Below are 24,534 nucleotides of genomic sequence, written 5' to 3'. Positions count from 1 at the left end.
TTTTTTTAATTAAAAAAATTGTTTTTGACATTTATTTATTTTTGAGAGAGCATGAGCAAGGAGGGAGGGGCAGAGAGAGAGGGAGACACAGAATGGGAAGCAGGCTCCAGGCTCTGAGCTGTCAGCACATGGGACCTGACATGGGGCTCGAACCCACGAACTGTCAGGTGCTTAACCGACTGAGCCACCCAGGCGCCTCTTCCATCCCACCTTTGGTGGCTGTTGGGTAGTTTCCGGTTGGGGCTCTATTCAGCAGCACTGCCGTGAGCCATCTCTTGGATCTTTCCTGCTGTATCTGTGCATGCCTGTTTGGAGGGCACACAAGCAGAAGGGGACGTGCAGGTTGTGGGGCACATACTTTGCTTTACTATATGATCCCGGAGTGGGGACACCAGTGGCCTGGACCATCCCCCTCCCCCAGCAGTGTTGGGAGCAGCTTCGTTACCCTGAGTCCTCGGCAGCAGTGGTGATGGGGTGCGGCAGAAGGGAGTGGTCCTAAAGGACAGTGTGAAGAGCATGGGAACACTGGGGAGGGACCTCAGTGGGGTGGTGGGAAGGGGACCCAAGTCATTTATTCTGATGACTCATGAAGACCCAGGCCTACAAGCTGCTTCCTCTTAAGAAGCCACCTTCCAAGGCCTCAAACACTGGGCCTCCCTCTACCCAGGAGCTATTTTCTTGAAAATGCAGAACCTGGGGGAAAAAGGAAAACTCCAGTTCCATTTAGCCACCCACAGCAGGAACTAGCCATCCCCTTCTCAGTGCCTCAGTTTCCACACCTCCTTGGTGCCCTGAAGAAGGTTTCATGAAGGAGATTGGACTGGGCACTGGGATCCACAGGTGCTGTCATGGGCTCAGGATTGGGCATAGAGGGGCAGCATCAAGACCAAGGCTGAGCCCGGGGGGTACTGTTGTGGGCCAGATGGCAGGTGCTCTCATGGGCTCAGGGTACCAGAAGCATCATTCCAGGGAGGTGCCTAGCAGCAGCCTCCGTTGTGGTCCCAGCGGGACCTTGCCATGACCGCACTATCTCCTTCTCAGGATCCTGCCGCTGCCTTAGCTGGGTGAGCCCCAAACCCTGGGGCAGAGACCCAGTCCCTGCTACCGTGAATAAACGAACCGTGAGTTCTAGAATTCTCACACAGTAGAGATGCTCTGCCCCACCCTGCCCCCACGTCCTATTATGAGGGCCAGTGTAGGTCAGGCACCTGCTAGCCATGGCATGTGGGCCAGGAGATCTTCAGAGCCTCACATCTCCATTTTCTTCTGCCAAACTTGGAAATTCCCTCTTTTCAGAAGGTAGGGCTTTTGGGACATGGGAGAGGGGCAGGGGAGGGGGTGTCTTTGCCTGGGTTCTGTCCTCCTTTCTGAATTGGCCCATATCCTGATGGGCACATCCTCACCAGACTGCACAGTGTACCAACTTAGGGGCCCAGATAGTGTCGAAGCACTTCCAGTTGGCAAGGGTGACCATGAACACGAGGGAAGAGTCTTGTTAGAAATCGGGGAACAAGCTAACAGACGGGGATCAGATGAGCTTGTTTGGGAGGTGCAATCTAGGAGAACCAGGACTTAGGATGACAATGTGTGAGGTATGAGTGACTGTTCACCCTCTGTAAGGTCTCAACACCCTGTGAGGTGGCCTTTACCAGTGTCTCCATTTCACAACGGGAAACCAAGGCCCAGGGGACTTAGGTGGCTTGTGGAGCCAGGGTTCAATACTGGTTTTCAGTAGACTCTAGCCACTGAGTGTTCCCTGTGTGTGTGATGGTGTCTATGGCGAGGTTGATCCCTGACACCTCACACCCCCAAATAATCCATCATGGCTCCCCTCTGACTGAACCGCTGTCCTTGGTGCTGGCACCTGATGCTGGCATCTCCAGGCTGAATCCTGCAAATCCTTTGTAAGGAGGTGGGAGTCTGTGTTTTGGATGTGAGCTCTGAGGAGTGTTGTTCCCCGAGCCCGGGGAACACACTGAGGGTGTGGAGTGTAGCGGCGAAGCCCAACCCCGCCCCCTAGGACTGTCACTTTTTAGGTGGTGAGGCTCATTCTGCAGGACCTTGGCTCCATGGGGCCCTCAGCTTTGTGAGAAAGGAGAGGGCAAGCCTCTGGAACTCCTCTTCCCTCCCAAAGTGGAACAGCCCCCATCGGGGCAGGCTGTAATCCGAATCACAAGGTAGCCACGGACCTACCACAGCATGTGAGAAGAGCTGGAAATGCGGCTCCCCCTTGGGGGGAAATGGAAAATAGGACAGCAAGCCATTGGATAGGGACATGGGCAAGAATGGAGCCTTGAGAAAGCAAGGCAGGACAAAACTCAGTGGAGATGTGGGGGCCCTTGGGGAAGACCCTGGCTGAGGGTAAAGGTATTTATCCGTGGAAGTCTGTGGCAAGGGAGCTGACCATCTACACCTGATGGTACCAGGAGCCCTGGGACATAGCAGAATGAGCCAAAACATCAATGATGTGTGTGGAGGGGTTTCTGTGAGGCAGGGCACACCAGATGTTTCCACTAATGTGTCGGGGTCATCATAGGCTATTAACCTTGTCTGTTTATCAGTGGACCCCTCCACCGCCGTCGTGGACCCTCCCTAGGCAAGGACAGGCCTTGGTTACTGCTGCTGAGTCCCTGATGCCCTGCTTGGCATTGCACACTGAGCTGCTGAGGGAAACAGACTTTCTGGAATCATGCCAGCTTCTGACGTCGTAAACACATGTCTAGCTTTGCCTCCATGAGGATCTGTGACTGCATGTTAGCAGCTTGTTGGCCAGTCCAACCTTGACAGCAGGCTACATACAAAAAACCCTTTTTATTTGTCTTTAATCTTGGTCTCCAACCTTTGCTGCAGAATCTCTCCCTCTCCTGTCCTCGATGTTCAGTTATTAAATACCAGTCCGAGATGGTCCAGTTCAAGATCTCAGTCTTAAACCAGTTCAGTGCAGCTCCTTCTTCTCCCACTCCTGCTGTTGGGGGTGGGGCGGGGCAAGGAGGGGGTTGACAAGCATCTCTACTCACTTTCTCATATGGTCACAGAGAGCACACCTCGGGGAGGTGACCTGCGAAGGCAGGCGCTGGAGTTGTACCAGGCGACATCACTGTCCATTGCTTTCTGACCACAGCCGTAAGCCGTCCTGCTCACTTGTGCCCCATCACTTATCCTTTGACTGGCAACTCGCTCCTCGGATGAGTCTCCTCCTCCACTGCCCTAGCCATCTGCTTGTGTAAACGAGTGGGCAGAGAGAAACCCTGGGGGTGGTGGCTGTCCAGTTCCCATTGTGTGGGGGACTGCTTTAACATGTGGGGCATCTGTTGCCTCTAGGCCTTTGTCATTTGCAGGGCTGTATGCGAAGCCCTTCCCCACGTGTGTGGTGGCCAGAATGTGGCTCTCTCTTCCTCGATAGTCTGCTGCCGTGTGCAGTGGTCTTGAGAGTCTGCACAGGCCTGGCATGGCCCCCTTTCTACTTTTTCCTTAGAGCCCTGGTTCCAGGCCTGTGGTCACACCAACATCGCCTGCAAGATGGTGAAGGGGAAGCTGGTAGAGGTAGGCAAGTGGCCATGGCAGGTGAGCATCCTGTTTCTGGGCACGTACATCTGCAGCGGCTCCCTCATCCACCATCAGTGGGTCCTCACGGCCGCACACTGCCTAGAGAGGTCAGTCGGGGTGGCCAGCCGTTCCCGGGGGCTTTGCTTTCTGGCGTGGGGGGTGGTGCCCAGTAGATCTGGGGATCTGGGAGTAGGGGTCTGGCTGGGTTACCCTGTGCTCAGTCTGTGTGTCTGCAACCACGTATGGCCTCACTGCTGGCAATCTGCCTCCTACCTATGGCCCTGTAGATCCAAGGACCCCAAAAAGTACTCCGTGAGGGTGGGAGTCCAGCAGGTCTCAGGAAACGGCACTTGGCTCCTGCTCACTCGCATCGTGATCCACGAGGATTTCCACAACCTCCTATCCCGGGACATTGCCCTCCTGAAGCTGAGGGACCCCATCTCCTGGTCCCCCCTCATCCAGCCTGTCTGCCTACCCAACACCAAATTCAAGCTCTCGCTCGGGACCATGTGCTGGGTGATCGGGTGGGGACATAAAAATGAACAAGGTGAGTAAAGGCAGGCAGAGGTCCCAAGACTGCAGCCTCTTCGGAACACAGCTCTGACGTGGGCTCGTTTGTTCATTCCCTTCTTCACTCGTTCAGTCCCTCAGCGAACATTCCCGAGCACTTACGCACGCTACACACTATCCTGACCTTTGCTGATAGGAAGAGATCCATAGTGCTCTAGTGTAAAGGACGCACATGGGCTACGTGGGCCTCAGTTCCCAGAGTTAAATCCAGTGCCAACCCCTCACCTTGCAGCATGGCAGGGAAATTAATCCTGGGCCACTAATGGGATTCCCTGTCTACAAGTGGCACATGGGCCATGATCTCGGGAAGTATTGAGGCACTGGACAGCCATCATACATACTTGTTACCTCAAGGCACCAATAATTCCTGGTTGGTGCCACCCTAGAGTCCTAGAATCGAGGAGTGTTTGTGGGATCCTGCCCTCCAGGGGATGGCACATTTTGGGCTCCTGGGTCTTGACACCTTGGCAGGTAGCCGTGGAGCAGGGTTTCACCCTTGTTGAAACCTGAACTATTGCAGTAGTCTCTCCTGGTCCTCATTCAGGGCTTAGATGCTGCTCTGAGCCCCCTGGGAGGCTTTTGCTTGGTCTTTCTAAGGAGTTTGAGTGTTTCAAAAGTCAGGCTGTGGGATGGGGCCTTTATAAATTACCATCCCGGGACAGTAGCCCTGTCTCGCAACCCTAGTGAATGTGGACAACTTCAAGACGGAGATGTGTCAAATAGTTGAAGGGATGATGAGGCAGGATCTCTCTGTCTCTTCAGAAACCTCAAGTACCCCCTACAGTCTTCAGGAGGTGGCTGTCAGGATCATTAGCAACGGTATCTGCCGTCAGCAGTACCAGTTTCTCTTCTTGAAGAAAGAGAAGAAGTTCATTGGGAAGGACATGCTGTGTGCCTCCTCAGAATTGGGCATGGACTCTTGTCAGGTGCGGGGTGTGTGGCCCACGGGAGGGAGGGGACTTTCAGGGATCGCGTCTGCCTTCTCACACGGCACTGGGTGACCTGAGGAAGATCTCCTTTCCTTGGCCTTCAGTTTCCAAGTCTGTAAAATAGGGTGAAAAAACTCCTTGTGCCTGTCCACAATAATGGTAATAATGGCAATGCTCTTCAGGTCTCTTGGACATTTCTGAACATCAGTCACATGCCCAGATGTGGGCCCGGTGCTGGCAGAACTGGTTTTCATAAATGGCATCGTTCCGTAAGCGTGTGTCTGTCTCTCGCATCTTCGGTTCAACATTGTTTTTGAGATTTATCCCTATTGAAAAGTGCAGCTCTCATTCATTAATTGACATCTCGAGCTAGGATATTCTCTTGTGACCATGGCACAATTTCTACACTCTATTGTTTATAGCATTGAGGTGGTTTTCAGGGATTTTTTCATATCACAAACCGCTGCTCTGAATATTCTTACACACATCTCCCTACTTACGTGTTCCAGAATTTCTCGACAGGATGTGTCCTGCAGGGAACTGGGGGGGTCATAGGCTGTGCATGCCTTCATCTTTAATAGTTTTTGCTGGGGCACTGGAGGGCTCAGTTGGTGGAGCATCTGACTCTTGATTCAGCTCAGATCATGATCTCATGGTTCATGAGTTCGATCCCCACATCAGGCTCTGCGCTGACAGCATGGAGCCTGCTTGGGATTCTCTCTCTCTCTCTCTCTCTCTCTGTGCCCATTCCCTGCTGTCTCTCTCTCAATAGAAAAAAAATATTAAGGGGCGCCTGAGTGGCTCAGTCGGCTGAGCGTCTGACTTCGGCTCAGGTCATGATCTCGCGGCTTGTGGGTTCGAGCCCCGCGTCGGGCTCTGTGCTGACAGCTCAGAGCCTGGAGCCTGCTTCGGATTCTGTGTCTCCCTCTCTCTCTGCCCCTAACCTACTTGCATTCTGTCCCTGTCTCTCTCAAAAAAATAAATCAAACATTAAAAAAATTAAAATTGTTACTGCCAATTGTTTTCCAAAGGGATCGTGTTAGTCCATATTCTTACATCAGTGTTTGAGAATTCTGTTCCATATTGTTGGCAACATTTTTGGTATTGTCAGACTATAAAACGTTTTCCATCCTGTTAGATGAGAAACAGAGCAATAGTATCCCGTTGTGGTTGCAGCGTGTGTCCCCAGTGACCAGTGCAGCTATGCGTCGCTTCCTGTGTGCATTCTCCATTCGTGATTCTTCTTCTATGAATCACTTACTCAGCTGTTCTGCACATTTTCTATTGTTTGCCTTTTTCTTTTTATTATATTTTATATTTTGGATCTTGGTTCTGTGTTCCTTGTGTATATGGCCGATATCTTGTCCCGGTTTTTAAATTTATCTTTTCATTATGTTTACACTGTCCTTTGCTGAGCAGCAGTTTAGATTTTATTGAAGTCAAGACCAGATGGACTTAATATACAGAAAAAAATATATATATGGAACATTCCATCAAAAAACAAAAGACGGCAGCATGCACTTCCTTTTCACGTGCACATACAACATTCTCCAGGAGAGCTTGATCACATGTTAGGCCACAAAGCAAGTTTCAGTGAATTCAAGAAGACTGAAACCCTATCAAGCATCTTTTCTGACCACAACAGTATGAAACTAGAGATCAGTGACAAGAAACAAAACAAAACCAGAACTGGAGAAAACAGAAACGCGGAGGCTAAACAACACGCCGCCAAATAAATAACAGGTCAATGAAGAAATCAAAGAGGAAATTAAAAAATACCTCGAGACAAATGAAAATGGAAATACAATGGTTCAAAATCTTTGAGATGCAGCAAAAGCAGTTTTTTAAAAATTTATTAAGTGTTTAATTTTAATTCCAGTATGGTTAACATACAGTGTTATATTAGTTTCAGGTGTACAATATAGTGATTCAACCATTTCATACATCATGACTCAGTGCTCATTATGATAAGTGTACTCTTAATCCCCTTTATCTGTTCCACCCACCCCCCACCCACCTCCCCTCTGACATGTTTTATTTTAAATGAATACCCTCAGTTAAAGTTACCGCTTTTTTCCAACAAGAACATTTTTTCTACTTGAAGCATATTTCAGAATATATGGTTCTAAAAGATAAATATAAAACATTCCACCCAACAAAAATAGAATACACATTTTCCTCAAGTACACATAGAAGAATCCTCTGGTTAAATCCCACAAAAAGAGACATAATAAATATTACAAATTTAAGAAGACTGAAGTCATACCAAGGATAGTTTCCAACCACAGTGGTATAAAACTAAAGATCAACAACGGTAAAACGAAGCTGGAAAATCTACAATGTGTATATTAAATATTTAATATGTAAATATTAACACACTACTGCACAAGCAATGGGCCAAATAAGAAATAAAATGGCAAATTAAAATATGTCTCAAAAGAAAGGAAAATACAATATTTCAAAACCTATGGGATGCAGCAAAAGCAGATGTTAGAGTGAAATTTATGCTATAAATGCTCGTATAAAGAGGAAAAGTTCAAATAAACAACATTACACCACAAGGAACCAGAAAAAGAAGAAACAGCTGAGATTTAGTAGAGGAAGGAGATACCAAAAAAATCAGAAATAAATAGAGACCAGAATAAACAATAACACTGAAAGTAATGAGCAGTTTTTCCAAAAAAAAATAAACAAAATTGGCAATGCTTTAAAAAGCAGTTCTAAGAGGCAAGTTTATAGTAATGCAGGCCTACATCAAGAAACAAAATCTGAGATGATCTAACTTTACACCTGAAGGAACGAGAATAAGAACAAAGGAAGGAATAAGAACAAAGTAGAAGGAAATAATAAATATTGGAGTGATATAAATAAAATAGAGACTGAAGAAACAATAGAAAAGATCAATGAAACTAAGAGCTGGCTCTTTGAAAATGTAAAATTGATAAACTTTAGCTAGACTTATCAAGGAAATGAGAGAAGACTCAAAATCAGAAATGAAAGAGAAGTTCAACCAACACCACAGAAATACAAAGAAAATGGGTAAATTCCTAGAAACATACAATCTTCCAAGAATGAGTCAGGAAGAAAAAAAAAATTGGAACAGGCTGATTACTAGTAGTGAAAGTGAATCAGTAATCAAAAAACTCCCAACAAACAAAAGTCCAGAACCAGATGGCTTCACAGATGAATTCTATCAAACATTTAAAGAAGAGTTAATACCTATCTTTCTTAAAGTATTCCAAAAAATTGAGGAGGAAAGAACGGTTCCAAATTTATTCTACAAGGCCAGCACTACCCTGATACTAAAACCAGACAAAGACACTATAAAAAAAAGAAAATTACAGACCAATAGCCCTGATGAAAATAGAAGCAAAAATCCTCAACAAAATCTTAGCAAACTGAATTCAATAATACAGGAAAAGGATCATTCACCTGATCAAGTGGATTTGTTCCAGGGATGCAAACATGTTCAGTATCTGCGAATCAATCAACATGATATACCACATTAATGAATGAAGGATAAAAATCATATGATCATCTCAACAGATGTAGAAAAAGCATTTGACAAAATTCAACATCCATTCATGGTAAAAACTCTTAGCAAAGTGTGTATAGAGGGAAGATACCTTAACATAATAGAGACCATATATGACAAACCCACAGCACATCATACTCAGTGGTGAGAAGCAGAAAGCTTTTCCTCTAAGGTCAGGAATGACAAGGATGTTCACTTGCCAATTTTATTTATTTATTTTTTATTTTTAAAAATTTCACCTGGTTTTTACTTTATCTTGCTGCTTTTATGCAACAGAGTACTGAAGATTAGCCACAGCAATCAGACAAACAAAAGAAATAAAAGGCATCCAAATTAGTAAGGAAAAAGTAAAACTGTCACTATATGCAGATGATATGATACTACATATAGAAACTCCTAACGACTCCATCAAAAAACTGTTAGAGCTAATAAAGAAATTCAGTAAAGTTACAGGATACAAAATATAAAGAAATATGTTCCATTTCTACACACTAAAAATGAAGTAGCAGAAGGAAATTAAGAGAACAGCTCCATTTATCATTGCATCAAAAAGAATAAAATACCTAGGAATAGATTTAACCAAAGGTAAAAGACTTGTACTCTGAAAACTATAAGACACTGATGAAAGAAACTGAAAATAACACAGATAAATGGAAAGATATACCATGCTCATGGACTGGGAGAATTAATCATTAAAATGTCCATACTATCCAAAGCAATCTACAGATCTGATGCAATCCCTATCAAAATACCAATAGTAATTTTTGCAGAATTAGAATAAAAAATACTAAAATTTGTATAAAACCACAAAAGATCCAGAATGGACAAAGCAGTCTTGAGAAAGAAGACAAAACTGGAGGTATCACAATCCCAGATTTCAGGCTATACTACAAAGCTAGATTAATCAAAAGAATATGGTACTGAAACAAAAATAGATACAAATCAATAGTTAATCAAAGGAGGCAAGAATATACCATGGGGAAGACTGTCCCTTCAATAAATAATGTTGGGAAAACCAAACAGCTACATGCAAAAGAATGAAACTTGACCACTTTCTTACAACATACACAAAAATGAGCCCCAAATGGATTAAAGATCTAAAGGTAAGACCCCAAGCCATAAAACTCCTAAAAGAAAACATAGGCAGTAAACTCTTGCACATCAGTCTTAGCAGTTTGTTGTTGAATCTGCCCCCTCAGGCTAAGCCAACAAAAGCAAAACAAAATTAAGGCAATTGGGACTACATCAAACTAAAAAAGCTTCTCACAGCAAAGGAAAACATCAACAAAATGATAAGGCAACCTACTGAATGTGAGAAGGTATTTGCAAATGATATTTTTGAGAAAGGGTTGGTATCCAAAATATGTAAAGAACTCATACAACTCAACACCAAAAACCAAAACCAAAAACCCACCCAAAAAAACCCTCCAAAAAACTCAGTCTGATTTAAAAATGAGCAGAAGACCTGAATAGACATTTTTTTCCAAAGAAGACATACAGATGGCTAACAGACACATGAAAAGATGCTCAACATCACTCATCATCAGGGAAATACAAGTCAAAACCACGATGAGATACCGCCTCACACGTGTCAGAATGGCTAAAATCAACAACATAAGAAACAACAGGTGTCGGCAAGGATGTGGAGAAAGCGGAACCCTCTTGCACCATTGGTGGGAATGCAAACTGGTGCAGCCACTGTGGAAATAAGTATGGAGTTTCCTCAAGAAGTTAAAAATAGAACTGCTCTATGATTCATTAATTCTCCTGCTGGGCATTTATCTGAAGATAGTGAAAACACTAATTTGAAAAGACATATGCCTCCCTATGTTTATTGCAGCATTACTTACAATAGCCGAGATACGGAAGCAGCCCAAGTGTCCATCCATAGATGAATAGATAAAGAAGACATCCAGTGTAGTTTTGGACTTTTTAATTTTCTTTTAAAGCTTATTTTGAGAGAAAGAGAGCACGTGTGAGTGGGGGAGGGGCAGAGAGAGAAGGAGAGAGAGAATCCCAAGCTGGCTCTGCACTGTCAGCATGGAGCCCTATGCCGGGCTCGAACTCACAGACCTTGAGACCATGACCTGAGCCAAAATCCAGAGCCTCACATTTAACTGACGGAGCCACCCAGGCGCCCCTTACTTTTTTCTTTTCTAATGAAAGCATTTAAGGCTACACATTCCCCTCTTAGTAAATGCTTTAGCCTAATGCCACATATTTTAATATGTAGCATTTTTACTGTTATCCGGCTCTAAATATTTTCTATAATTCCCATTCTTATTTCATTTTGACCCACGACTTATTTAGAAGTGTGTTTTTTTGATTTTCAAATACATGTGTACTTATTTGTTTTGTTAATGATTTCCAACCCAATTTCTGTGTGGTCATAAAATAGGCTTTATGGCGATACCAGTTATATGGAATATGTTGTAACTTGCCTGGCAGCCTGGTATGCAGTTAAGTTTTAAACATTTATTTCATTATTATCTATTTCTATTAATTTTTCTTCTGCTTCCCTTGGGCTTGATTTGGTTTTCTTTTTCTGTCTTCTTGGACAAAAGGATTTACCCTTTCTAGTTTTGCATTTGACGTATTTAAAACCATAAAATCATCTTTTTAAAAAAATTTTATTTGAGAGAGAGAGAGAGAGAGAGAGAGAGAGAGAGAGAGAAAGGGACAGAGAGGGAGAGAGAGAATCCCAAGTAGGCTCCACACTGCCTGTGCAGAGCCTGGCACGGGACTTGATCTTATGATCATGACCTGAGCCGAAATCGAGAGTTGGACGCTTAACTGAGCCACCCAGGTGCCCAAAACTTATCTTTTAATTAAACGTTGGTTTCATCTCTTAAATTCTGTACTGTTGTGATTCAATTATCACTACCTTATTTAAGAATATATACATATAGTGTGATTTGAAAGGAAATGGGTGCATTGCCTTTAAAAAGTAGTACATAAATGCAAAATTTAGAAAATGAGACTCTCCTATAATCAAACTCTCCAGAAATTTCCACCCTAAGTTATTTAGCTTCTATCCTTAACATTTCTTTTCTATACATATATGAAACCCTAAATAAGTTTTAGGGTTGTTTTCTAGTTTTTATTTATTTCTAACTTTTTTAATATTTATTTTTGAGAGAGACAGAGACAGAGAGCAAGCGGGGGAGGGGCAAAGACACACACACACACACACACACACACACACACGCGCGCGCGCGCGCGCACAGAATCTGAAGTAGGCTCCAGGCTCTGAGCTGTAAGCACAGAGGCCAACACGGGACTCAAACCCACAAACCGTGAGATCATGACCCGAGCGAAGCTGGACGCTTAGCCAACTGAGCCACCCAGGCGCCCCTCTAGTTTTTATTTTTAATGAAAGATTGTATTATAATTTTATTCAACTTTTTTACTTTCACTTGAAATAGACCTTGGACTGTCTTGGACTATCTATATAAATGCCTTCCATTCTCGCTGAATACTGAATAGTAATTCTTTCATATTGCTGTGTCTTGATCTATTTAACCATTCTACTGATAGACATCTGAACTCATTTCAATATTTTTCTGCCATGCTAGAGTAAAAATCTTTGTTCATAGATCTTTGCACATTTGTTCAAGTATTTCTCTAAAATAAATTTTTAGAAGTGTAATTACAAGAGCAGTTGTATGCACATTTAACATTTTAAGAGATACAGACAAATTAGCCTCCTCAAATATTTTGACCCATTTACACTAATACCAACAGTATATGAGTGCCCTTTTCTCTACGTCATCATCAGCATTAGGCATTATTTTTATTTTAACTTTTGTTCCTCTGGGAGACTAAAACTTTTACTTTTGCTTTAATTTCCATGAAATCGAGCAATTTTGTAAATTGCCGGTGCAACAGGATATTAAATAGGAAGTTTCAGTGAAGTCATCAAAATACAGTATGTATCAGGGTTCAAAGATAGTTGTGTGACATTCCACTATGTGTACATACCAAAGGGTCAAGAGAGTAGAGTGGGAGGTGATTTTATGAGGAGGATTTCTCTGGAAAGAGCTGCTCCTGTGTGCTCACCCTTCTCCCTTTAAGGGATGGGGGTGGGGTGTCGGATCTCCTGGGAGGGGTTTCAACAAGATCACTCAGGGAGTGTGATATGTGCCCACTCAGGGGCGGAGTCAGCTGTCAATCTGCTCAAGACCCAGAGAGCAGGAAGTACCTGGGGGATAAGCTGGTTTTCTTGCTTCCCCACCCTCCAGCTTTAACTTCGGCAGGTTCAGGAAACAGGTTAGCAAGATGGGGTTGGAGCCGTTGCTGAAGGGAAGGAACAGGAAGGGAGGGGGGGAGAGGGGAGCGAATCTGGCTTCCTCCTTCCCAGGCGTCCAAAAGCCTTAGACAGCAGTGGGGAAAAGTTCTTACTTTAAATCAAGTCTGGCGTTGTAATTATTGTGTGGGAACGCATATTCTGATTTCTGAACTGAGATATGTTTATGTGACAGTGTCCTCATAGCGCCTATGATTACATTAATCACAGGGAGCAAAACCTGGTTCTGCCCAAGTGTTTACCCAGGGTCAGAGAAAGAACTCACCTTCTAAATCAATTGTAAAATGACAAAGGGAGTCTAGATAAAGATGCTTGCTGTGTTCAGTGTACCATTTACACTTTTCCCTGCCATTGGCTCATGATTTTCTATTAAACTACTTTTGTTTTTATTGATTTGTAAACACTCTGGATATTATATGCTGTAGTAATTATCAGGAAGGAGCATCATGTCTTTTCAACTTAATTTAAAATGGTGTATATATATATGTGTGTATCTATACACACACACACACACACATACATACATACATATACACATACACGTATGGGGAAAGATTATAAAACAAATATGGTACAACATGAACAATTAGTAAATCTGGGTAAAAATATTATACTTGCAACTTCTCTGTGAGTCTCAAATTATTTCAAAATAAAAAAGTTATTAAAAACTTTGGGAACTGGAAATTTTAACCATTTATAACATGGTTCACAATATTTTGCCCTATTTGTCCATCATTTGCCTTTTTTCAGTGTGGATTTTTTTTTCCATAGAGTCATTTAAAATTTTATCATTATTTCCCTTGATGATAGTGATTTTTGTGCTAGGCCTAGAAGTACCTTTCCCACCGTAAGATAAATTATTCACTCATACGTGTTCTCAATTCTTTTCTTTAAATATTTTAATTTTGTTTCATCTGGAAGGTCGAGAGAAGGCATCCATTTTATTTTTCTCTAAACATAGCCAGTTATGTAAATTATCTTTTATTGAATGCTTTTAATGTGTTTTGGGGCAATGAATAGAAATGCCCCCTTTAGGGGAGGCCGGCAGGCTCAGAAGAGTGTGTGACTATTTTTTTTATTTTTTAATTTTTAATGCGTATTTATTTTTGAGAGAGAAAGGGAGACAGAGCGTGAACGGGGGACAGAGCGTGAGCAGGGAGGGGCAGAGAGAGAGGGAGACACAGAATCTGTGTCAGCACAGAGCCTAAGAGCCCGATGTGGGTCTCGAACTCACAAACCATGAGATCGTGACCTGAGCCGAAGTCAGATGCTCAACCGACTGAGCCACCCAGGTGCCCCGAGCATCCACCTCTTGATTTCAGCTCAGGGTCGTGGGATTGAGCCCTGTATCCGGCCCTGCACTGAGCCCTGGGTGTGGAGCCTGCCTGGAATTCTCTTTCTCCCTCTGCCCTTCTCCCTGGCTCACACTTGCTCTCTCTCTCTAGAATATAAAACAAAGTTCCTTTTTTAAAAAAAGCACAGTGTCTCCTGGAAGACAGACTAATTGTTCTGAAATATAGTTCTTACAATGTAGTAGACAAGAAAAATAAGAAGTACACATGTTGAAAAGAAGGAGGTAAATTGATTACTGTTTATAGATGATGGTCTCTGGACCTACAAAATTAAAGAGAATCAACTAGATCCAGAAAGGATGATTGTTACAAGGTAAATACACACACACACACACATACACACACACACACTATATATATATATATACACACACACACACATTTGTAAATATATATATTTACCTTGTATATATATACATGTATTTGTATATGCATATACATATATATTGTGTATATATATATTACCTTATAATATATTTACCTTGTGTACATATATACATATATATATATAGTATGTGTATACATAAATATATAGAAATATAATGTATATATATAAATATGTGTGTATAAATGTATATATATTTAAGCAGAAAATATAATGAAAGAAAACATATTGCTCACAGCAGAGATACAAAACACATAAGCATATACTTAAGCAGCATCAGGCAGTAACTATATGCAGAAAGCTGTAAACCCCTCGCTCTAGACAGAAAGAAATAGAACAAAATAGTCTATTTCCCCTAAGTTAATCTATTAATTTCCACCAACATTGCCACATGATTTTCTTTTTGACATTATTCTAAAATTGTTCAGTTGGAATGAACGTGGGAGAACAGCCAGGCAAATTCTTTGAAAGGAGGATAATGAAGGAGGACTTGCCTTACCACATACAAAAGAAAAACAAGAATTCAAAAGCTACAATAATTTAAGAGTGGTGTTGGCAAAGGAATGAGACTGCAAGAGGCAGAAACAGACCAAAACAAGATGGGAATGTAGGATATAATAAAGGGGCATTTCTTTTCTCTCTCTCTTTTTTTTTTAAGGTTTTTTTTTTAATTATTTTTTTATTATTATTATTTTTTTATATATATTTTTTTATTTATTTTATTTTTTTTTTTTAATTTTTTTTTCAACGTTTTTTATTTATTTTTGGGACAGAGAAAGACAGAGCATGAACGGGGGAGGGGCAGAGAGAGAGGGAGACACAGAATCGGAAACAGGCTCCAGGCTCAGAGCCATCAGCCCAGAGCCTGACGCGGGGCTCGAACTCACAGACCGCGAGATCGTGACCTGGCTGAAGTCGGACGCCCAACCGACTGCGCCACCCAGGCGCCCCTTTTATTTGTTTATTTATTTTTTAAAATTTTTATTATTATTTTTTTTAACATTTATTTATTTTTGAGACAGAGAGAGACAGAGCATGAACAGGGGAGGGTCAGAGAGAGGGAGACACAGAATCTGAAACAGGCACCAGGCTCTGAGCTGTCAGCACAGAGCCTGACGCGGGGCTTGAACTCACGGAGTGCGAGATCATGACCTGAGGTGAAGTCGGCCGCCCAACCGACTGAGCCACCCAGGCGCCCCTAAGGTTTTATTTTTTAAGTGGTCTCTATAGTCACTGTGGGGCTCCGACTCACAACCCTGAGATCAAGAGTCGCACACTCTTGGGGCACCTGGGTGGCTCAGTCAGTTAAGCATCCGACTTCGGCTCAGGTCATGATCTCACGGTTTGTGAGTTCAAGCCCCGCATCAGGCGCTCGGGCTCTGTGCTGACAGAGATTCTGTGTCTCCCTCTCTGCCCCTCCCCCGTTCATGCTCCATCTCTCTCTCTCTCTCTTCAAAAATAAATCAACATTAAAAAAATAAAAATAAAATAGAGTTGGATGCTCAACCGACTGAGCCACCCAGGCATCCCGTATGCCATTTTGTTTTAAGTTTGTTTCTTGTTCAACAGCATAAACCTGGATGCTGTTTTTGTTGGTACATCTGGGAGAATATCCTTTAATCCATTTACCAAAAAGAATGTTGCGTTTTGTTCCCCCACCTTGCATTTTGGGTTGATTTTGTTTTCCACTCCACCTTTCTGCTGTTGGTTTGCAATTTGTCATGTCTCAATTTCAGTCTGCTACCGGTCACCTTGCATTTTCCATGCTCATGTTTAACATTTAATATTAATATATGAACACCCAGAGTTCACTGGCATCTTCAGCTTCCTCCTCAGCAGGATGAGACCTTCCTTTCATTTTCACTTTCTTCACTTCCCTCCCCAGACTCATCCTCTTGTTGAAAAGGGTGAACTGAACTCTTCTGTTCTACCTAAGAGTTTTTAGTTGACTCTCTGGGGCTTTCCAGGCCTACACTCCTATGAGCTGCCATTAGCAATGATTTTGCCTCTTTTATTTCCACGATATTTATTTTTTTCATTGCCTTGGGCACTTCTCCTCTGAACGACCTGGAATGGAGCTGTGTTTTTTCTTGTTGCCGACCTTCTTGGACGCGCTTCTCACACTTGATCGTGAAGCGTGGTGCTCATCTGGCATATCGTCTTTCAGGGAGAGAGCCACTCCTTTCTGTTCCGCTATGGCATTTTTACTTCAGGAATGAGTGCCCTGCTTCCTAAAATGTGTTTTCTGTAGCTGTCAGGATGACTCCATGCTCTGATGGGATGTGCTGAGTCAGCTCCATGAACAGATTCCCTCAGGTCTGTGTCCCCTGCGTGCAGGATCGCCCTCCCCCGCTCATGGTGTACTTTTTTTTCCTTCATAGGTCAGATTCAGATTTATAATGTCTTGTTTTAGAACGTGTTTCATTTGTTCCTTCATCCAACAGACACCCCGTGCTGGGCCCCGGGCCAGGCACAGGACAGTGTGGGTGCAGGGCCCAGGAAGGGTACTGACCTGGGAAGGGAGTGTCCCGTGGGGCACCATCCACACAGCACGACCCACACGGCCTTTGTGTTTTGTCTTCTTCCTCCAGTGAGGCTGGGCTCCTTTTAAAGGCGTGTTGAGAAAGGCACCCTCTGTATCAAGGCATAGAATCAAGACTACGCTTCCCTTGAAAAATATTAGTCCGTGTTCTGGAACATTTGAAACAACATAAATTACCTGCTCCTTGAATGCCGGGGAGAAGTTACCCAGGAAACCACGTGGGCCTGTTTTCCTTTGAGGGGTAGTTTCTGGACAGTATTTCAAGTTGTTTTGCCCATGGTTATTGGACTTACATGATTTGCATTTTCTTAGAAATTACTCATTTCATCCAGAATTTAAATACGTAAAGAGGAAGTTACATTCTTCAGATTCTGAGGGAGTGTATTTTCCCTGGATGCAGTTCTAGCCTCTTTTCTACTCATGCCACAAAGCATTTGCATCTCCTTCTCTTTCTGTTTTTCTTGGAAAGATTTACAAGGTGCTAATCAATTTTGTTGTTTAAAAAAATTTTTTTTAGTGTTTATTTTTTGAGAGAGAGTCAGAGCGTGGGCAGGGGAGGGGCAGAGAGAGAGGGAGACACGGAATCTGAAGCAGGCTCCAGACTCTGAGCTGTCAGCACAGAGCCCGACACGGGGCTCGAACGCACAGACCGCAAGATCATGACCTGAGCCGAAGTCAGACGCTCAACCGACTGAGCCACCCGCCCTCCCCCTATTTTGTTGTTTTTGAAGAACGACCTCTTGATTTAACTTCTCAAGGCTCTGATTTTCTGCTTTCTAATGCATGGATGTTCTCCTTTTTGTCTTTATTAATTCCTTTTCAAGTGTCTTGAGCTGAATGTGCAGGGATACATAATTGATGATAATAATGAATAACTTAGCTTCATTCTTTCTTGTTCGGTAAAAATATTTAGACTGGGACTCTTCCGTGTGCAGTTCAGGCCCCTATCCCCCGGACTTTGCCACATGTGGTATTCTTTTTGCCCTACACAACAATCGTGGGTTTTAATTCTGTTTTTACTTGAACGTTTTTGAAAATTAACTTTTCCTTTGATGGGGTAGTTCCCATTTTGTTATGGGCTCTGGTTTTATTTCATTGTGGTAAGAGAATGTCCATTTTTGAGAATTCTCTCTCTCTCCACTATTCTGAGTTCTCTTTTTCTCTGAGCTCCCAGAGTCCAGTAAATCTCTCTCGGGGAACGGCCCTCATGTTATCATTAGCTTGATTATCAGTGTCTTGATTTTCCCCTTCATCTTTCATATTCTTGCCCTGCAAAGGCACCTACTCAAATCTCTTTCTTACAGCTCTTTAAAGATGTCTGTATCTCTGGAAAATGCATAGTGTTGCTGAATGTGTATTTTAACTTGCATAAATGATATTGTGCTACATACCCCCTCCTGCATTTGTTTGCTGAGGAGTCTCAATTTGTTAGAGAATCCACATGAAATGGTTTTATTTTTTCAAGTCACTCCCCTCCACATGTCCTATGTCAAAGCTTCTTCCCTCCCCCAAACATCATTTGGGGCAGAGTATACAGTTTTCAGTCACTTTTAGTTACTATACACCCTGTCTGATTACAAGTCTCGATTTAAAAATCAATTTGATTTAAACCTTGCCAAGTTCGACCACATCTCCCTCCTCCAGTGCTCCTGGGGGATGAGGGGTTCCCTGCCTTGCCAAACTGTCAGGGAGCTGGCAACTGGAGTGGACACTCTTGTGTCTCCCTCAACTCTTTTTCTACCTCAGCTTTTTTTTTCAACTCTTTTTTTTTAAGTTTATTTATTTTGAGAGAGAGAGAGAGAGCATGAGAGGGCATGTGCACAAGCCGGGCAGGAGAAAGGGAGTGAGAGAATCCCAAGCAGGCTCCACACCAGCGCCGTGGAGCCTGACGTGGGGCTCAATCTCACAAACCATGAAATCATGACCTGAGCCGAAACCAAGAGTCAGACGCTCAACTGACTGAGCCACCCAGGTGCCCCATTTTCCCCCAATTCTATATGCATGATCACTGCTTCCCCATCCCCTCACTTTCAATCTGCATGCATCTTTCAATCTGAAATGAGTCTCTTGTAGGCAGTATACAGATGGCTCTTGTTTTTTTGTCTGTTCCATCACTGAATGTGACAGAGCATTTAGTCCATTTACATTCTAAGTAATTAGTGGTAGCTATGTATGTGTTGCCATTTCGTTAACTTGTTTTATGGTTTTTGTAGTTCTCTGATTTTTTTCTTACTCTCTTCTCTCACAGTTTGCTGGCTTTTAGATATGCTTGGCTTCCTTTCTTTTTGTTTTTTGCATATCTATGACCAGTTTTTGATGTGTGTTTGCCATTAGAGTTGTATGTAACATCTTCTGCATATAGCAGTCTATATGAAGTTGATGGTTACCTAAGTTTGAACCCATTCTTTCTTCTTCTCCCCGCTACCACCCCACATTGTAGGTAGATGGTGTCATACTTTACATCCTTTTATTTTGTGAGTCCCTTGACTGATTTTTATAGATATAGATTTTACTGGTTTTGTGGTTCCTACTTTTCTTACTCCCGCTTATGGTCTTTCCTTTCCACTTAAAGCATCCCCTTTAACATTTTGTATAGGGCTGGCTTGGTGGTCCACCCCCATCAACCTTCAGTTTGTTCTCTGTATTTAAGAGTCTCTGATGGTTTGCCTCCCTCTCTGTTGGTAACTATTTTTTTCTTTCCCTTCCCCCATGGTCTTCTGTTAAGTTTCTCAACTTCCACATGTGAGTGAAATCATATGATATTTGTCTTTCTCTGACTGACTTATTTCACTTAGCATAACACCCTCCAGTTCTATTCATGATGTTGCAAATGGCAAGATTTAATTCTTTTTCATTGCCTAGTGGTAGTCCATTGTATGTATATACCACATCTTCTCCTTTTTTTTTTTAATGTTTACTTATTTTTGAGAGGTATAGAGACAGTGCACGAGCAGGGAACGGGCAGAGAGAGAGGGAGACACAGAATCCGGAGGAGGCTCCAGGCTTCGAGCTGTCAGCACAGAGCCTGACATGGGGCTTGAACTCATGATCCACGTGATCATGACCTGAGACGAAGTTGGATGCTCAACTGACTGAGCCACCCAGGGGCCCCTATACCACATCATTCATTAGTTGATGGACATTTGGGCTCTTTCCATAATTTGGCTATTGTTGATAGCGCTGCTATAAACATTGGGGTGCATGTTCCCCTATGAATCAGCATTCCTGTATCCTTTGGATAGATTCCTAGTGGTGCTATCGTTGGGTTGTAGGGTAATTCTATTTTTAATTTTTTGAGGAACCTCCACACTGTTTTCCAGAGTGACTGCACTAGTTTGCATGCCCACCAACAATGCAAGAGGGTTCCATTTTCTCCACATCCTCATCACCATCTGTTGTTTCCTGAGTCGTTAACTTTAGCCACTCTGACTGGTGTGGGGTGGTATCTCAATGTGGTTTTGATTTGTATTTCCCTGATGATGAGTGATGTTGAGCATCTTTTCATGTGTCTGTTGGCCACTTGTATTTTTCTCTCTCCTGTTCAGCTTGATTGCTTTCCATAATTCTGTACTCCAGGTCACTGATCCATTCTTCTGCTTCCTCTAGTCTACTATTAATTCCCTCTAATGTATTTTTAATTTCATTTATTTGAGTTTTTTATCTCTGATGGATTCTTTTTTGTTTTCTGTCTCTTTGTTGAGGGGGTCACTGGGGTCCTCCAATCTTTTGTCAAGTCCAATGAGTATCTTTATGACCATTACTTTGAATTCTCTATCAGACATATTATCTCTATTTTGTGTAGCTCCCTTCCTGTGATTTTGTCCTCCTGTTCTTTCACTTGGGACATATTCCTCTGTTTCCTCATTTTGTCTGACTCTCTGTCTGTTTCTTTGTGTTAGGAAAGTCAGCTGTGTCTCCTGTTCTTGAAAGTAGCAAACTTATGAAGAAGAGGTCCTGTTGTGCCCTGCACTGCAATATCCCCTGTTCACCAGAACCTGGCACTTCAGGGGTGTCCCCTATGTGTGTTGTGTGCACCCGACTGTTGTGGCTGAGCCATGTTTGCCTTCAGTCTAGTCACCTGCAATGGCCCTCTTTGCCTGTTGTGGGTAGGGTTTGGTCTCTGTGTTGTTAGTGGGTCAGTCTGGGGCTGCCTTCAGCTTGAGTTGAGTCAGTCCAGGCGTTTGCAAGAACTGTGGTAGCACTGAATCGCTGGGTATTTTCCCTGTGTCATCCCCTGAAAACTTTCATCAGTGGGTGGAACCTGCAGTCAGATCAGATGTCTGCCCTCAGTCCACTGCCGGGGCCGCTGATGGACTGGTATGTGTGGTTATCTTCCCCTCTCCCTGGGGCAGGAGTCACCTTGGAGTGGTACTGGCACCCTGCTAGGGTGTGGCACTGCTTTGGATGGTCTCCTGCCAAGGGCGTGTTGGAGGGAGTGTGTCTATAGGAGAATGTGGTGTGGGGTGCCCAATGCCGGCAAGGCCTGTGCTCGTCACTGCAGGAGGATGAGCTGTGGCTGCCTGGGAAAACTGCTGAGGCCAGCTGGGATAGAGGGGGCATGTCCATAGGAGAATGCAGGGGTGAGGTGCGCTGTTTGCAAACTAGGTGGAGAGTGTTCTCAATGAGCTGGTTCCCGCAGGTGTCCATATATCTAGGCTGGGGGGTAGGAGAGGCAGGCGGCACCTGCCAGCCCTTTTGTTCCTGGAGGAGTCTCCCAAAGATCCCTGCCCCTCCAGCACACACTCTGAGATTAGTAAGTACGTCTCCTTTTCATATACCCTAGGTGTTTTTTAAGCTGCTCCTTCTCTGCTGTATCTCCCTGGCTGTTTGTTATGCCATCTCTTTAAGAGCAAAGACTCAGTTTCCTATTACTCTCTGGCTCTCCCAGAGCTGAGCCACTGATTTTTAAAGTTCTATTAAGCTCTACTGCTTGTAAGAACCAACAAAGTTAGGCCCCTCTAGTTTTCAAAGCCAAATGTATGAGGATGATTCATTTTCCCGGTGGGGATCCCCTGTGCCTGGGGTGCCTGGTGTGGGGTCTGCTCCTCTCCCTGCCCTGCACCTGGGGCATCCCTTCCTCCCATAGACAGTATTGCAGGTCAGTTTGGCTCCTGATTGGCTGTCCACCCTTCCTACCCTCTTCAAGGTGACCTTTTCTCTGCATTTAGCTGTGGTGAGTCTGTTCTGCCAGGCTTTGGGTCATTTTCTGGTTTATTTACTCTGATGTGGGTGTTCTCTAGGTGTATCCGTGGGACGAGGTGAGCCCAGGATCCTCCTACTCCCATCACCTTCCCCAGAAATCTCCCAAGTCTCTTTCTCTGCTTGTTACTGTTCAGGGTGTCCTTACATATACTAAATATTGACCTCTAGTTGGTTTTAGACCGAATAAATGCCCTATCTTAATTCATCATCTATCTTCAATGAGATATGGTGTCCTTCACTGAACAGTCATAAATTTGATGTACTTAAGCCCAACACATCTCCCTTCTTCAAGTTTGTAGGTTTTGAGTCTTATGTAATTTTTTAAAAATGTTTATTTTTGAGAGAGAGAGAGAGAGGGAGAGAATGAGTGGGGGAGGGGCAGAGAGAGAGGGAGACACGGAATCCGAAGCAGCTCCAGGCTCTGAGCTGTTGGCACAGAGCCCGACGTGGGGCTCGAACTCACGGACCGTGAGATCATGACCTGAGCCGAAGTCAGATGCTTAACCGACTGAGCTCCCCAGGCGCCCCGAGTTTTGTTTTAAAACATATGCTTCGGGGTGCCGGGTGGCTCGGTCGGTTAAGCGTCCGACTTTGGCTCAGGTCATGATCTCACGGTCCGTGAGTTCGAGCCCCACGTCGGGCTCTGTGCCGACAGCTCAGAGCCTGGAGCCTGCTTCGGATTCCTTGTCTCCCTCTCTCCCTGCCCCTCCCCCACTCATGCTCTGTCTCTTTCACTCTCAAAAATGAATAAATGTTAAAAAATTTAAAAAAACCCATATGCTTCATCTTAAGTCAAAGTCATGATCCTACATGTTTTTAACGAGCTTTACCTTTTTAACTTTTCACATTGAGGGTTTTAATTCCTCTGAGGTTTTGTTATGGCAGGCAGGACCCAAGTTCATTTTTCTTCATCAGTTTCCCCACCATTACAAGAGACCACTTTTCTCAGAACTTTCTGGAACATGTGCCACATCTCCTCACATGCAGACATCAGGCTGGCTCTCCATTGCATGATTGGTCAATTTTCCTATTTTTATGCCAGTGCCACAGTTTCTGTAATCACAGCTTTGAAATATATGTAACTCTCTGCTAGGTCAAATCTACCACCAGCCGGACTTTCCAATTTGCTCTTTTTTCTCAGACCTGTCATGGAATTCATGGCCCAGTGTCCTTCCATATCAACTTTAGAATGCTTTGCACAAGGAGGGGGCTGGTTTGCATTTCAAACCGCTCACTCTGCAAGCAGGAGTATAGGAAAGAAGGTGGTCAAGGGCAACACCTTGGAGGCCTCCCATGAGTTAAGGGAGGACAGAGGTAGAGGACCCGGGGGTTCTGGTCAGAGAGGTCGCAGGAGAAGGGAGGGAGAGGCCAGTGTGGTCCTGAGCCGGGGCCCCGGTGCCGAGCTTTTGTGCCACAGAGCAGGCTCATAGCCATGTGACCAGGGACAGCACTTGCCTAACACAGCTCATGCTAAGCCTGTGGCCCAGGAAGGTGTGAATTTCGGCAGGGCCTGCAGCGAGGCTCTCCCCTCCTGCCGCTTCCCTCACGTCTCCCCCCTCCCCTCCACAGGCTAACTCTGGCAGCCCCCTCGTGTGTCAGGTGAACAACTCCTGGATCCAGGTGGGGGTGGTGAGCTGGAGCTTTCTCTGCAACCGGCGACGCTTCCCAAGCATCTATACCAGCACCCCCCACTTCACCTACTGGATCCAGAAGCAGATCAGTGACATGAGGTTCATCAGCAGGGCCAGCGCTGCCTTCCTGAGCCCGGTCACTGGCCACATCCTGCTGGTGTCCTTGGGCTCCATGTGGCTCCTGTGAGCGGTGTTTCCAGGGCAGGCCCGCCCGGAGGCCACTTCTTCCTCCCTCCGTCTGCCCTCAGGAGAAGTGGAGACCCAGGGGACACGTGACATCAGGGCAGAGCACCCTTGGAGGAGGGTCCAAGAGCTGCTGTGTTCAGAGTTGTTCAATGAAGATGCTCTTGAGTTTTGCGCCACAGAAATCATCATCTTTCTTCTTGACTGTGGCCAGAACCCTCCGGAGCCTCTGCAGCCCCAGGGGGCCTGTCTGTCCTCTCAAGGGGAGCCTTTCCTGAGGGGCTTACTTGTGCTTTGTGCTGGCCATGTTTCCCCTCTCGGGGCTGCGCTCTCCCCTTCTGCCAACTTTGGGG

General features: G+C 44.2%; 1 protein-coding gene across 1 annotated transcript; it reads left to right on the top strand.

The window, feature by feature from the left end:
• The first annotated feature begins 337 nt into the window (after window positions 1-337).
• LOC132678491 (putative serine protease 46) lies at window positions 338-24,354 on the top strand. Its single transcript, XM_060630846.3, has 5 exons — window positions 338-1,299; window positions 3,476-3,653; window positions 3,834-4,093; window positions 4,879-5,042; window positions 23,937-24,354. Exons 1-5 carry the CDS (start codon window positions 1,218-1,220, stop codon window positions 24,183-24,185), a joined length of 933 nt encoding a protein of 310 aa, XP_060486829.2. The 5' UTR covers window positions 338-1,217; the 3' UTR covers window positions 24,186-24,354.
• Window positions 24,355-24,534: the final 180 nt, after the last annotated feature.

The sequence above is a fragment of the Panthera onca genome, chromosome A2 (genome assembly GCF_046562875.1).
Source record: "Panthera onca isolate mPanOnc1 chromosome A2, mPanOnc1 haplotype 2, whole genome shotgun sequence".
Lineage (NCBI taxonomy): Eukaryota > Metazoa > Chordata > Mammalia > Carnivora > Felidae > Panthera > Panthera onca.
Note: the sequence above shows the minus strand (reverse complement) of the source record. Positions and strands in the feature narration are given on the sequence as shown.

Coding starts and splice junctions, on each gene's coding strand:
- LOC132678491 (XM_060630846.3), top strand. CDS start 1,218: ATGGCATGTGGGCCAGGAGATCTTCAGAGCCTCACATCTCCATTTTCT. Junction 3,654..3,833: donor GCCGCACACTGCCTAGAGAG/GTCAGTCGGGGT, acceptor ATGGCCCTGTAG/ATCCAAGGACCCCAAAAAGT. Junction 4,094..4,878: donor GGGACATAAAAATGAACAAG/GTGAGTAAAGGC, acceptor CTGTCTCTTCAG/AAACCTCAAGTACCCCCTAC.